This window comes from Neolamprologus multifasciatus, chromosome 23 (genome assembly GCF_963576455.1).
Source record: "Neolamprologus multifasciatus chromosome 23, fNeoMul1.2, whole genome shotgun sequence".
NCBI classification, from domain to species: domain Eukaryota; kingdom Metazoa; phylum Chordata; class Actinopteri; order Cichliformes; family Cichlidae; genus Neolamprologus; species Neolamprologus multifasciatus.
The window spans coordinates 10,480,922-10,493,392 of record NC_140460.1 but is presented as its reverse complement, the minus strand read 5'-3'; the positions used below and the strand labels follow the sequence as shown (position 1 = coordinate 10,493,392).

Here is a 12,471-nt window from a genome sequence, read left to right as displayed (position 1 = left end):
CTGTCGGCGACTGCAGGGTGAGTCCACATTCTGTTTTCCTGTCTTTATTCTAACTTGTGTGACATCATGATGACATCATCTACCTGTGTGTCCAATCTCTAATCATGTGACTGATGACGGGTTTAATTTATTAGTGGGTTTGATGATGTTGTGAAATGTAAATAGTATTAGCCCGCCCTCCTCTGGCAGTCAGACAATATGACTGGTTAAAGCTGTTTACACAAACAGAAAACAAACAAATGATATTTACTCATGATATCACTCGTATGTTTACAATTTCCTGTCAAGAAGAAAGAACAGAAACATGTTTTTCAGTTCTGAGTTAATCTCTGTGTGTCTTAGTAATAAAACGGATTTTAACATCTGATAAATACTGCAGCTTCTTATTGACTGCCCAGCTGATATCATGACCGATTGCGTCCAGCTGTCTTCAAGCTGCTGCTGTTGTTTTTGCTGTTATGTCTGGTTTGAAAACCTCAAGTCAGCCATCATTGTGCCAGCTCACCAGCTGTCACCTGTCCAAACAACTGTTTTCCAGCTGGTCTACCAAACATCTGTGAGAGACAACCAGTCCTTACACACCTTCATCAGCACACCTGTACGGATGCTGTTTGTTGATTTGAGCTCTGTGTTCAGCACCATATTGCCCAACAAACTGGTTAATAAAGTGACCGCTTGAACTCTTTACTGAGCACATGGATCATAGATAGGCCCAGAATGCCAGGATGGGAGGCCACACCTTATTAACCCTAATCCTGAGCACAGGTGTGCCACACAGGTGCATCTTTAGTCCTGTCCTCTGCCTCCCATTCACATTTCTCATTTTTGGAAATGAGAAGGTATACTTCAAACATGCACTATGATAAAGAGCTGAACCTTCACATTTATTTTATTTACAGCCTATAGCACATTTAAACTACAGGTGGTGATCCAAAGTGCCTTAAAGACATTCCAGGTCTCAACAAACACAGTTTAAAAAATGCATGAAATGCTGAAGGTGTGTTTTATTGTGTTAACTAATTATTGTGGAAAAGGAAAATTACAGTGAAATTGATGATGATTAATCTCATGAGTCATGAAACACTGCTCTCACTTACATAAGGTGCCTTTATAAGTTAAAAATATTGGTATTGGTAAAATTTGAGAAACATTTTTTACATTTCAAAAAAATAAAACTCCAGTAAGCATCAAGATTACAAACCATCCCAAGGTTTAAATCAATCAACACCTGAGGGAAGCTGTGTAACACCTGCAGGGTGATGTCATCAAAAGGCAAAGACCCCCACACATTACAGCAAATATATGAATGATTATTCAGAACAGTCTGAACAAAGAAAAGAATAAAATCAGCCATAATTAGACCGATTAGACTGGACATGTAGTCATACGCTTATGGACAAGAACAAAAATCATATAGGCCAATTATAATTTAAAACTATATAAAATAACCTGGTATCTAAGCAGTTAGTACAGCAACATCTACAGATTTATCACCACAAACCAAAATGGATGATCTGTTTGACAAATCTGTTTCTTATATTTTTATATTTTTGCAATTAAGAACATAAACAAATCCATAATTTTCTGATCGCTTTATTTTGAAAAGGTACAGCTCCTTAGTAACTTCCTATTTATATTACTGTTGCTTCAGGGCTTGTGGTGATTGGTTCCTGCTGACCAGGTGAGTCTGACTAACATCATCATCCAAAACCAGAACTGGTCAGATCCAGTTCAGACCGGCAGTATGTTCAGGTACACGCCTCCCTGGCAGGTTCTGTGTCACAGTCTGGACCAGGAGATGAAGGTGAGACACGCACTTTCTGTCCCCAGGGTCAGAGGTCAGAGTGGTGTGATTTCATTACTTCCTGTTGTTCAGCTGAGGGGGGCAGGAGTGAAGCCTTCAGTTTGATGATCCAGCGTGGATCACGAGCTGAGGCCACTCTCCTGTCCTTCAGCGTCTCTGCGTCTTACCATAAAACACTCACAGGCTGCTACTGCCTGTTAGGAATATCATTAAAGACTGGTCTCTGGGGGAGTGGCATTGCTTTAGGGGCAGGGCCTGTGAGTGGGCATTCAGTGACCTTTGGCACATCAGTCAGTTGTTCTTCAGGCTATGCAGCAGGCAGAAAACTGATCAGAGGTAAGAAATCAGCTCAGATCTACCTTTACACGATCAATCAGACCTTTAATCAGTAACAACTGTAATCAATAACATCTTTAATTAATGATATTTATAATCATTGACTAGTGATGAGACTGGAAGCGCCATTTTTCTGAATCCAAGGTGCGAAGGAGAGTATACTCCTTCACACCTTGCTGCCTTATTATTAGTTATTGATTGTCACATGACCAGGACTTGGTTACTTATTGAAAGCACCCGAAACACAAAGTTTTACAGCCCTGCCCCCCGAGGATCAGTTTCTGGGTCTCTGGGTGGTCTCCAAACAGTTGGACATGTTATCAGGTGACAGCAGCGGCTTGTCTGCAGGAGGAGCCGCTTATCAGGCATGCTCAGACAGGAGGGTGCTCTGAGGCCGCCGCTGTCTGAAACACTCCAGGAATCAGTCGAGTGTCATCTGGGGCTCGTGTTTGGCTGGTGAATTTCTGCACAAACAGGTGAAAGAAGACTTTATACCAGGGAATAAAATAACAGGCCCAGGGACCAGAAGAGGCCCTCTGAAAGGCCGGTCTGTTCCAGTGGCGTGACGGAGTAAAAGTTCGCAGATGCCCACATAACTGCCCACAGGGGTATCAGAGCAGCTACTGAGTGCTGAAGTGATTTCTGAAGCTCTTTCAGGGGCGCTCAGGTGTGAGGAGACGGTAGCATAAAGAGTCCCTGACAGCAGGAAACGCTGGAATGACAAAGAATAAGAAGAAATGTTGTCTCTGAGCACCTCATAGCATTTCCAGCCTGCACGGACTAAAGATTATAGATGGCCGTCACTGCCGGTCTGAGTCCCGACTCAGCTCAAAGACACAGACAGGTGAGGAGCACACCTGACCTGATGTCCTGCACTCAGGTGTGTGTGTATCTGTAACCCTGGCACGCTCAGCTGATTGGTGACGGCTCTGAGCCGCAGTTCTCCGTGCTAACAGGCCTTTTTACAACTTTGTCAGCTTTTGAACTTTGAACTGCTGCAGGTTTATAACCCTCTGACCTCCACCTTTATCCGAGCAGCTCTGAACTTTATCTGTTTTATGGTGGATTAATTATTAGAGTTCATGACCACAGACGAGATGCCTTCCCATAAACGGTCACATGACTTCCGTCTGTCTTTTACGAGAGTCGCTGTAAACGTTATCATTGATCCATCATTCCTTGGATTCAGTTAAATTTCCTCCATAAAAACTCAGCTGCTGATTCCAGTTCAGGTCAGACATGCTACAGTCAAACATGTGCCCCGGGGCCCTGAACCAGCCCCCCAGTTGGATAAATCCGGTACACTTAGTGAATGTACAGAGAAAAGTACAGGAAGTGATTAGTGGATCGGTTCTGCTTCTCCTCATTTCCTGTCTGTGTCTTGTGTTTAGTGACAACGTTCATATAAAACACATTCCTAATGATGAGGTCAATGAGTCCCTGTGGCCCCAAAGCTCAGGGTTTGCTCTGAGATTTATGGATTTGATAAACTTCTTTTATGTGGTCACAGCAGCTCCACCCACCTGCCCAATGATAACCGGTCTGCTGTGACCTCCTGTCTCAGCTTCCGGCTCCATGTTTGGATGGATCTGAGTCTTTTCAACCCTTATGTTCACTGCAGGGTCTGTACTTTACAACGTAAAGTGCACTGAGGAAACCATTGTTGTGCTTTGGCACTATATAGATAAAACTGAGTTGAACTGGACGTTTCCAATGCAACCAATCAGCCCTCCATATTGATTCCTGTTACTAGAGAAACTGTCCTGTCCCTATTGGTGTCCTCTGTGGTTGCCACAGTAACCATTCTTTCCTCCCTGTTGTTTCAGAGACTTTCGGCGGGCAACCATCAGGATGTTTTGACTTTTCCATCTTCTCAGTCAAGTTCTGTTCATCACCATCTGTCAGAACCTCTGTCACCCGCTGGCTCTGCCACACCACCTGCAGCCATGGACAGCACTCCAAAGAATTGGGTTTTAAAGCCTCTGTCCCCCACGCTCCAACCATCAGACCTACGCACCATTGCTGTACCAGCCCCAGGTCCAAATGACCTGGACACCGCCTTTAGGAGCATCTCAGTTTCACACAGTCAGTCTTGCGTAGTCGTCTCCTCCCAGCAGGCCGATGAGTCTCAGGATGTTGTGGTTCAGGCCCGGCAGATTGCTGTGTCACCTGATGGGGGAAACTCCAGTGACGAGTGGCAACCCAGCAGTCCCAGCAGTCCTGGCAGCAGCTCAGGCTCTCATTGTGGGTTTTACTCCTTTGTGGAAGATCCAGCAAGCCCCAAGGCTGAGCATAATGAAGCTTGGATGGTCTCACCCCAGCGCCAGGCTATGCTGGCCACCCTGAAGCAAGAGAAGGGCTTCAAACTACAGACCTACACAAGCAGCAAGAAGCCCGAGAGTCTATTCTCAGAGAGCAACGTAGACCTGCAGTACAAGGTTGACGCAAACAATGGAATCAGAGTGGTTGGTGAGGAAGAGGAGAAGGAGCTTCGCAAAGAGATCATTCGTACCCAAGCTCCAAAGAAGAGTGCTGGGTTTCAGGACCAGCTGAGCTCCCAGGAGGACCTGAGCCAGTCTACAAACAAACTGATAGAAGGTTTCAGTTTAAGCTACAAGCCAGTCAGTTCCAGACCAGAACCCCCTCGTCCTGCTGAGCCCGGAACCATCGACAAGGAGCAGATCAACTTCAACACAGTCCGACAACAGTTTCTGAAGTTGGAGCAGGACCGGCTGAAGGCTCCGTCCAGTCCTCTGAAGTCCCCAAGAACACACCTGAAGTCATATTTGTGGCCAGATCTTGATGTAACCACACCAAAGAAGGTGGAGACAAGTAACAACGCAGCACAGTTTAAAGCACCTGAAGAAGACGAAGCATATCGACAGAAGAAGGTGACGGTGTTCCAGACTGAGGAACGTTTGAGCAGGCAAAGCAGCGTGTTTGATGACCTGGACTCTGGACTGGAGGAGCTATCAGGGGAGGTGGGTGGTGGCTACGTCAGCGATGATGGGGTGTTCAACGATAACCTACAGCAGCTGAACAGACCCATCAAGTCCACTAGTGCTTGTGAGACCCCAATTGAACGGGAGATTCGGTTAATCCAGGAACGCGAGGAGAACCTGCGCCGCTCTCGAGGCCTGAAGCTTAGTGACAGTTGGGGACAGATGGTTGAGATCAAAACCAAACGCTTACAACCACGACCAGCACCGATCAAAATGAAAGAGAAGACTCGAGTGAGCTTCATTGTCCAGGGAGAGGTCAAAAACGAGAACCAGAATAAGCTTGATCCTTCTCAGAATATCGAAGAGACTAGAAGTCAGTCAGAGCCACGAAACAAGGACAGGTGGACAGAGGAGAGCAGCCAGCCTGAGTCTGAAACAAGTGAAGTCTTTCCATCTCCTTGCTGTCCTCATCGACACCCTGAAGAACGAAAACAGATGAGCCCGGTTCCCTCTTCCTTGATCGAGATAGACTCTGGGGTCCAGGACAGAAGACGTCTTGACCAGGATCAAGTGTTTTCCTTTTCCTCTACTGCCTCCCCAGCATTGACACCTCAAAGTGAAACAGCCCTTCAGTCCTGGAGGGAGAGCCTGAAGTCCACTGGCCTGCAGTGTAGAGGAAAAGGAGCCCCAGACTTCATTGAGAAGGAAATTGAGGAGGCTCTGAGAAGGGAGCAGGAGCTGAGGGAGTCCAGGGAGGAAGCTAAACAGCAGCTGTTCTCTCCAGCTCCTCTGGTGGAACAAGCGACCCAGAAGGCCGTCAGTCAGTTCTACCCGCCGATAAAAACAGGTACGTACTGTTGACCCGATCACAGCAAACTCAAAGTGCCCCATAACTCTCAATGTCAGTTTGTTCTGACAGTCCAATCACGTCTAAACGTTTTTTGATGTTTCCAGACCTCATTAGATTTTAGTCCTTCGATATCTCAGGAAAGACTCTACATAAATTTCAGCTTAGGACCAAATATGATTTTTGAGGCTGTTTTCAGGTCAAAGTTCACCACTCCGGCAGGAACAGGGCTTAGCTGTTACTCGGTAATCTTTGAAGGAAAACTATTTTCACCTGTTTGTAACCAACCGCATATCTTCCGCCTGTCATTCACTGTCAAAACAACCATCTGCTAAACCTATGTTAGCTAGGTTTAGAAGATGGAAGAGAAGCTTTGGGCCCTGAAAGAGTCCATGTTAACTTGACCCACACCAAACCACGATTGAAAGAGTGTTTCCTCTCAGGGGGATTGGCTGCTGCCTTAAACAGAGCCTGCGCTTTGGTTTGTGAGTTTATTGTCCAGCGGTGACACTAACACACCTCTCCGAGGCCCAATGTTCACCAGATATTAGAAAGAGGACTGAACCTACCCAATCACATCAGAGTGGCTCATGGGAGAATTTGCTGACTCAGTGTTTCAGAGGTGTTTATGAGTCTGAACAGTGGCACTCCCCAGCAGGCCTGGACTCAAACCCGGTTCCTCCTCAGAGTCCACACCAGCACTTGGTCTGAAGGAAAAACTCATCACGCTATGACATCATTAAAACTCTGACATGAGATGGTGGCCATGTATGGTCAGACTCTAACCTAGCCTTATTAAACCCATGTAACACTGTTGTTGGTTCAATGGTGTCTGAGTGATGCATCAGGTGCAGCAGTAAAACCTCCCATGAGGCCCACATTGACCCCTGCTGTGCTTCACGTTCAGCTCAAGGCTCTCGGTTAGGTTTAGGAAAAGATGGTTTGGGTTGAAATATGGTGTTTCACAGTAACCCTGCTCTGTTGCATTGAATGATTATGTTTCGGGACAATGTGTGGAGCAGCAGTCACAGTGACTGACTGAAGGTTAAACACATCTCATCACTGTTAGTTTAAATTAATCAGCAGGTTTAAAAGTCAAATATGTGGAAATGTCCACAAAGCCAAACAGTAACCTATAACCATATTTGCCCTTAGCTGTTCTCAGATGTTCTTCAAAAGAACTATTTAAAGCTTTATTCAAACAGAGCAAAGACAACAAATGAAGTGGTAAAAAAAACAAAACACAAAGAAAAGCTGTGAGGCTCACATGTATCCATACTCAGGACAAGCAGGATGTTATACAGTTTCCTCCAGCTCATCACTGTCATTAGTTTGTAGTTATCAGGGTTTGTTTCAGTCTGCAGTTCCTCTGTCAGGCCACTATTCTGAGAGCATGTAAAAAAGATTTGAGCGCATGTAAACATTTTTTTTTACAAGTGTTGTATTTTGAGGAGAAATTTGTTTTGAGCAAAGAAAAGCTACATTTTAAGCGAACAAAAATCATTGCTGCGTGCAAAAAATGTATTCCAGTGTTTGCTGTTATCCATAGAAACACACAGTAACAGCCCCTCTTGCTCAGTTTTTGCATTTGTTCTTGCTCAGATCTCTGCGGACCTGTTCGCAGTGTGTCGCTTGCACTCTCAACAGCTCTGCTCCCTGTGCGTTCAACTCTTTCTGTAGACTGTTATATTTGTGCCACAAAACCAACCAATCACAGACGTGGAGGAAAAAACTTCTGATTGCCTGTTTTGGTCTCTCTTTGGTCTCTCTTTGTTAACTCAAATTTAGTTTTTCTTTGCTCAAAATAAATTTCTCCTCAAAATGCAATGCAACAACTTTTTTTTTAACGTGCACTCAGAATAGTGGCACAAAAATAACGCCATACTGCTGCTGTCAGATTTTCACAAGCAACTTTTACTAACAGGGTTTTTTTTGTTTATAAACACCCAGTTTGTGATGTTCTGACTTAAGTGACTAACAACAGTTGATGCTCAGGGGGAAATCTTCAAAATAAAAGACACAGAGATCAGAGCAGGGAGACAGAGTGCTGCTGAAGGTTTAAATGTCTGTGGAATCCACTGAAGGAGTGTGAAAATGATCTGCAGGAAAAAAGGTAAACTTGTTACATAAAAATCAGAGAATGAGTAACTCAACGAAAGAAATGATCAAAGTCCAGTGGAGCACAGAAATCCACTTCAGTCAATCAGTAACAGCTGCTCCAAAGCCACACACACACTCGCTCATCAGAGCAGACGACCAATCAGCACATTCTGTTATCCAGAGAATCCACGCTGGGAAACATTGCAGCAGCGCAATCTTAAGAAACCCTGCCTCACAGCAGACATGATGAGCAGACTGTAGATAAAAGATGGACCCAACCTCTGTGATGTTACTCACTGGTTTATGAACCCCTGGTTTTAACAGTTTTGCTGCATGATCATCATCAGTGTGCATCCTCAGACTGTACAGGTGTATCACACAGACACAGATATCTGCTAACCAGTGCTCAGTAACATCCAATTATAATCCTCAAATCTCACTGCACACCCAAGCTTAGACCTGTTGGACTGTGTGTTGGTACAGTAACCTCTCAGCAGCCATACAATTGGTCAGATGATGTCATTAAAAATGCTCCAAAATCTCCAACTGCACAAACACGGTGAAGCTAGTGTTACAGGTACCATGTGGCAGCACCTGTAGACAGCTATATATGTGTCCTGCAAGCAGGTCTATAGTAAAAACTAGTTAATTTAGGGCATTTTCAAATGAAAATATCACTTACATTGAAAGTAAAATAGCTTAAATATAAATGAATTCACATAAATGTGATCACATGTTAGTGGATATCACACTACCAGACAGCTAGTAGCTACAGACACATGGAAGTCTTTGAGGACTTACTTACTGCTCCCTCTGCTGGCCGTTAGAGGAACAACCACAGTTCCACCTTAAAATGATTCCACTGAATATAACTGAAAACTGGAAAGCTCCACCTTAAATGTGTTTCCTGGTTAAAGTTCTGTTTCCATTTAAATTTAAAAAAAAAAAACATGATTGGAGGAAACAGCTGCTGTTCAAACACTGATGACATCACAGCGTGTCACATATGATGTCATTCATGATTTCCTCCACGGTGTTTCAGAGAAACCAGCCAGCGTGTCTTCTCCTCGCCCCTCCCTCCGTCTGCCCTCCGTCTCCTTCATCACGGCTCGGCCCTGGACCATCTCCTCTCCCTCTCCCTCCTCCCCCTCCCTAACAGTGCGAGGTCTGACGGAGACTCTGCTGCAGGACTTTGAGGAGTATCGAGCCAAACTGAAGCTGGAGGAGAGTGCAGTAAGTAGTTTTGCTCTTTCTGTTTTTTCAGCCTCTTCCTGTTTCAGGAGATGATGAAGATGATAATTTAGAAGTTGTCAATGAAATGATGCTGCACAAATAAAATGGAAGTGAATAAAATAAAAACCAAGGTCCAACAAAGCTGGGTCTGTGAGAACTGTAAAACAAGCCAGAATGCAACAATCTGTAAATCTATTAAACTAATATATTATTTACTACAGAACACAGAAAACACAGAAAATGTTTAACCATTGTAAATGTTTGAATAAAAATATGAGCTTGTGTTGAATCTGATGGCAGCAACACATCTGGACAGGTCCATGTTTCCTCTTCCGTAACATCAGTCTGTGAGCTGAGGAGAACAGCTGAAGATCACAGAAATCCAGTAGTGATTTACAGCCTCATCCCTGCGCTCAGATCCACTGAATATGCTGATGATGTCATGTTGTGTAGTTGATGAAATGTTCACAGCAAGGACTGTGATTCTGAAACAGGGTGGTGAACCTCTGAGAAGCTCCACCTCTCTGAGAGGATCTTTTTCCACATGATCATGTGACCGACCTGCTGCCAGCTCCCTTTGATCTTTTCTTTTGCACTGCCGGACTTTGACACACTTTTACTGCTCCGTCGCAACTTTTAGGTCAAGTCGCTGCTGCCAAATTCCACATTAGCTCAGATTTGTCATGAAACAGTAAAATGTCTCATTTGAGTTTTTACTGTGTTTTTGTGCTCTATTGTGGATAAAATAGTTAATAGATAAAAAAGTTTATGGGATTTGCAGATCATTGCATTCTGTTTTTATTTGCAGTTCAACCAGCGTCCTGACTGTTGGAACTGAGGTTTTAAAACTGCACAATAATAACAGAGTCTATTTTTTATTTGTTTGTTTCTTTACAGTACGCAGGAATCCAGCCAGTTGATGAGATCAACAACGAGGTATGGGCTTTTCCTGTAACCTTAACCCCTTTACTCCTTGTCTCCTTAACTCCTTGTCGTCTTGGCCTGTTTTCAGGTTGTGGAGTCGACTCGAGTCAGTCGACATAAGAACCAGGGAGCTCTGCTCTGGGAGGCCAGACAATTTGCCAACCAGGAGAACCAGTGAGTGTGCCTGACTCCGAAACAGGACTCGACCTCAAGCAGCAGGGCAGGAGATCCTGAAATACGGGACTGAGTTTCTCTCCTCAAGCTGGGATGCAGTGGTTTCTAAAGACGCTCCAACAGAAATGGCTGTTGCTGATTGGTCCTTGAAGATGACAGCAGTTCCCCTTGTCTAATCAGCAGTCCGTTGGTTAGAGCCTAAAACAGAGACGTGTCTCATTCATCTAGAGAAAAAAAGAGAGTTCCAGTGTCTATCTGGAGACTTTTAATCTGACACAGCAGCACAGGAAGTTTCTGATTGTTTTCATGATGCATCAAAAATAAAAAAATATTTTTAGTCCTCAGACATTCAGATGGTTCACTGCAAGACACAAACATCTGCCGACAGCTGCAGCATTATAGCAGAATTCCAGCGAGAGGGAGCTCAGTTTTACCAGCTTTCTGAAAAACACCTGAACAGAGGGTTCTAACTTTCTCCAAAAGATCCAGAAACAGGAAGTGTAGCCAAACAGAGCACGCCAAACCCATCTCTGAAACAAAGGTTTACAATGTGTTTTTAGCAGCATTACCAGAAAACCTTCCACACAAAATTAAACAGTGATTCTCATTGCTTTAACCCCCTAAGACCCGAACTCTTTCATTGCATGCATTTTTACTTTCTCTTTGCTATTTGGGCTGATTGTGACCTGATGAATGTAAAAACAAAGAATTACCAGATTTATTTTTTATCTTTTTTTACCTGATTTTTGTTTATGAGAAAAATGAGATCCACATATGAGGACATTCGTTTTAAATTTTGATAGAACAGTGGCAGTATAATGTCCCCGTAAGTGGATATCAGGCCCTTGTAGAGCAAAATTTTGTATTTTGGTCTAGACAGCCCAAAATGTGATGGTAAATGGACTGGTTCTTATATAGCGCTTTTCTACTCTTTCTGAGCACTCAAAGCGCTGTACACAACTTGTACATTCACCCATTCACACCCATTCGCACAAGCACATTTTTCTAAGTGCTTTTTTCTAAGTAACACTCACACACACATTCATACTCCGATGGATGCATCGGAGAGCAATTTGGGGTTAGTATCTTGCCCAAGGATATTTGGCATGCAGACTGGGGAAGCCAGGGATCGAACCACCAACCTTCCGATCAGTAGATGACCTGCTCTACCACCTGAGCTACAGCCATGATGTCCGCATATGTGGTAACCAGGTCCTAGGAGGTTAAACTGACGTTTCATTCTAGTTTATTTGTAATTTACCTGCATTTCTTTTTTTGTTTGTTTGTTTCATGTTTTGATTTGATGTAAAGCACCTTTGTAACACATGTTGTATCCCGACATGTGCTACACAAATACATTTACTTACTTAAACACACCGACACAGCACAAAACATAAACACAATAAACAAACACATAACGATGAGGTGAGTGTAACCAACATCAGAGGGTACCTGGTGACAGCACAGAGGAAGAACTCTCTTTAATCGGGAAGAAAACCAGGATCAGGGAGGAGGAGACAGGAAAAGAGGACGTGATAAAGTCTTTCTTTACTTCAGTCCACACAAAAACCAACCATATGGACAGCATCCTGCTCATGATACAACACAAAAGGTGATCAAAAAACAGAGGATCGAATTCACTCATACAGCAGATCATTGGATCAGACCATAATCTAGCTGTGCACCCTGTCAGTGTGAACTCACAGCTAAAGAAAAAGTCACCTGACACCAGGTTTAAAATATGTTTCTGGACAGATGAACAAGATGACAATGCATCGAGGTCGGATATTTTTTTCAGCGTTAGTTTCCATTATTAAAAACAACAACCAGTAAATACTAGTAAAGGAAACCGCAAAAAAACTAAAATTGGGTGCAGGTATCTTGTAATTTTTTCCGCCTAGAAGACTTCGCTCAGGGAAGTATGTTACTGGGGATAGAGGAGGGTGTCGATGATAGAGTGAGAACTTTTAAAGTGTATGACACAGACTTCAATCAGACAGTGTTGTGGCCTTTACGACCCATATGGACATTGAGATATGTTGACGTAGACCGATCATTAACGGACACTAAAAAGAGAAAATTGACCATAGATATTTGTCAAAGATTTTATA

General features: G+C 43.8%; 1 protein-coding gene across 6 annotated transcripts; it reads left to right on the top strand.

Moving 5' to 3' along the window:
* The first annotated feature begins 1,658 nt into the window (after positions 1-1,658).
* On the top strand, positions 1,659-10,700 carry misp (mitotic spindle positioning). Of its 6 annotated transcripts, XM_085151722.1 has the most exons (5): positions 1,688-1,804; positions 3,967-5,929; positions 9,072-9,262; positions 10,160-10,198; positions 10,275-10,700. In XM_085151722.1, exons 1-5 carry the CDS (start codon positions 1,745-1,747, stop codon positions 10,362-10,364), a joined length of 2,343 nt encoding a protein of 780 aa, XP_085007848.1. In that variant the 5' UTR covers positions 1,688-1,744; the 3' UTR covers positions 10,365-10,700. The 6 variants fall into 6 exon arrangements, with proteins under 6 accessions (XP_085007851.1, XP_085007848.1, XP_085007846.1 ...); XM_085151725.1 differs by lacking the exon at positions 1,688-1,804 and adding an exon at positions 1,659-1,681 and having other exon boundaries at positions 10,160-10,700; XM_085151720.1 differs by having other exon boundaries at positions 10,160-10,700.
* The last annotated feature ends 1,771 nt before the right edge of the window (positions 10,701-12,471 follow it).

What these genes read in the sequence shown, in the direction of transcription:
- misp (XM_085151720.1), top strand. Translation starts at nt 1,745, where the DNA reads ATGTTCAGGTACACGCCTCCCTGGCAGGTTCTGTGTCACAGTCTGGAC. An exon ending in GTCTGGACCAGGAGATGAAG is followed by an intron (nt 1,805 to 3,966) that starts GTGAGACACGCA and finishes CTGTTGTTTCAG; the next exon opens with AGACTTTCGGCGGGCAACCA. An exon ending in CTACCCGCCGATAAAAACAG is followed by an intron (nt 5,930 to 9,071) that starts GTACGTACTGTT and finishes ACGGTGTTTCAG; the next exon opens with AGAAACCAGCCAGCGTGTCT.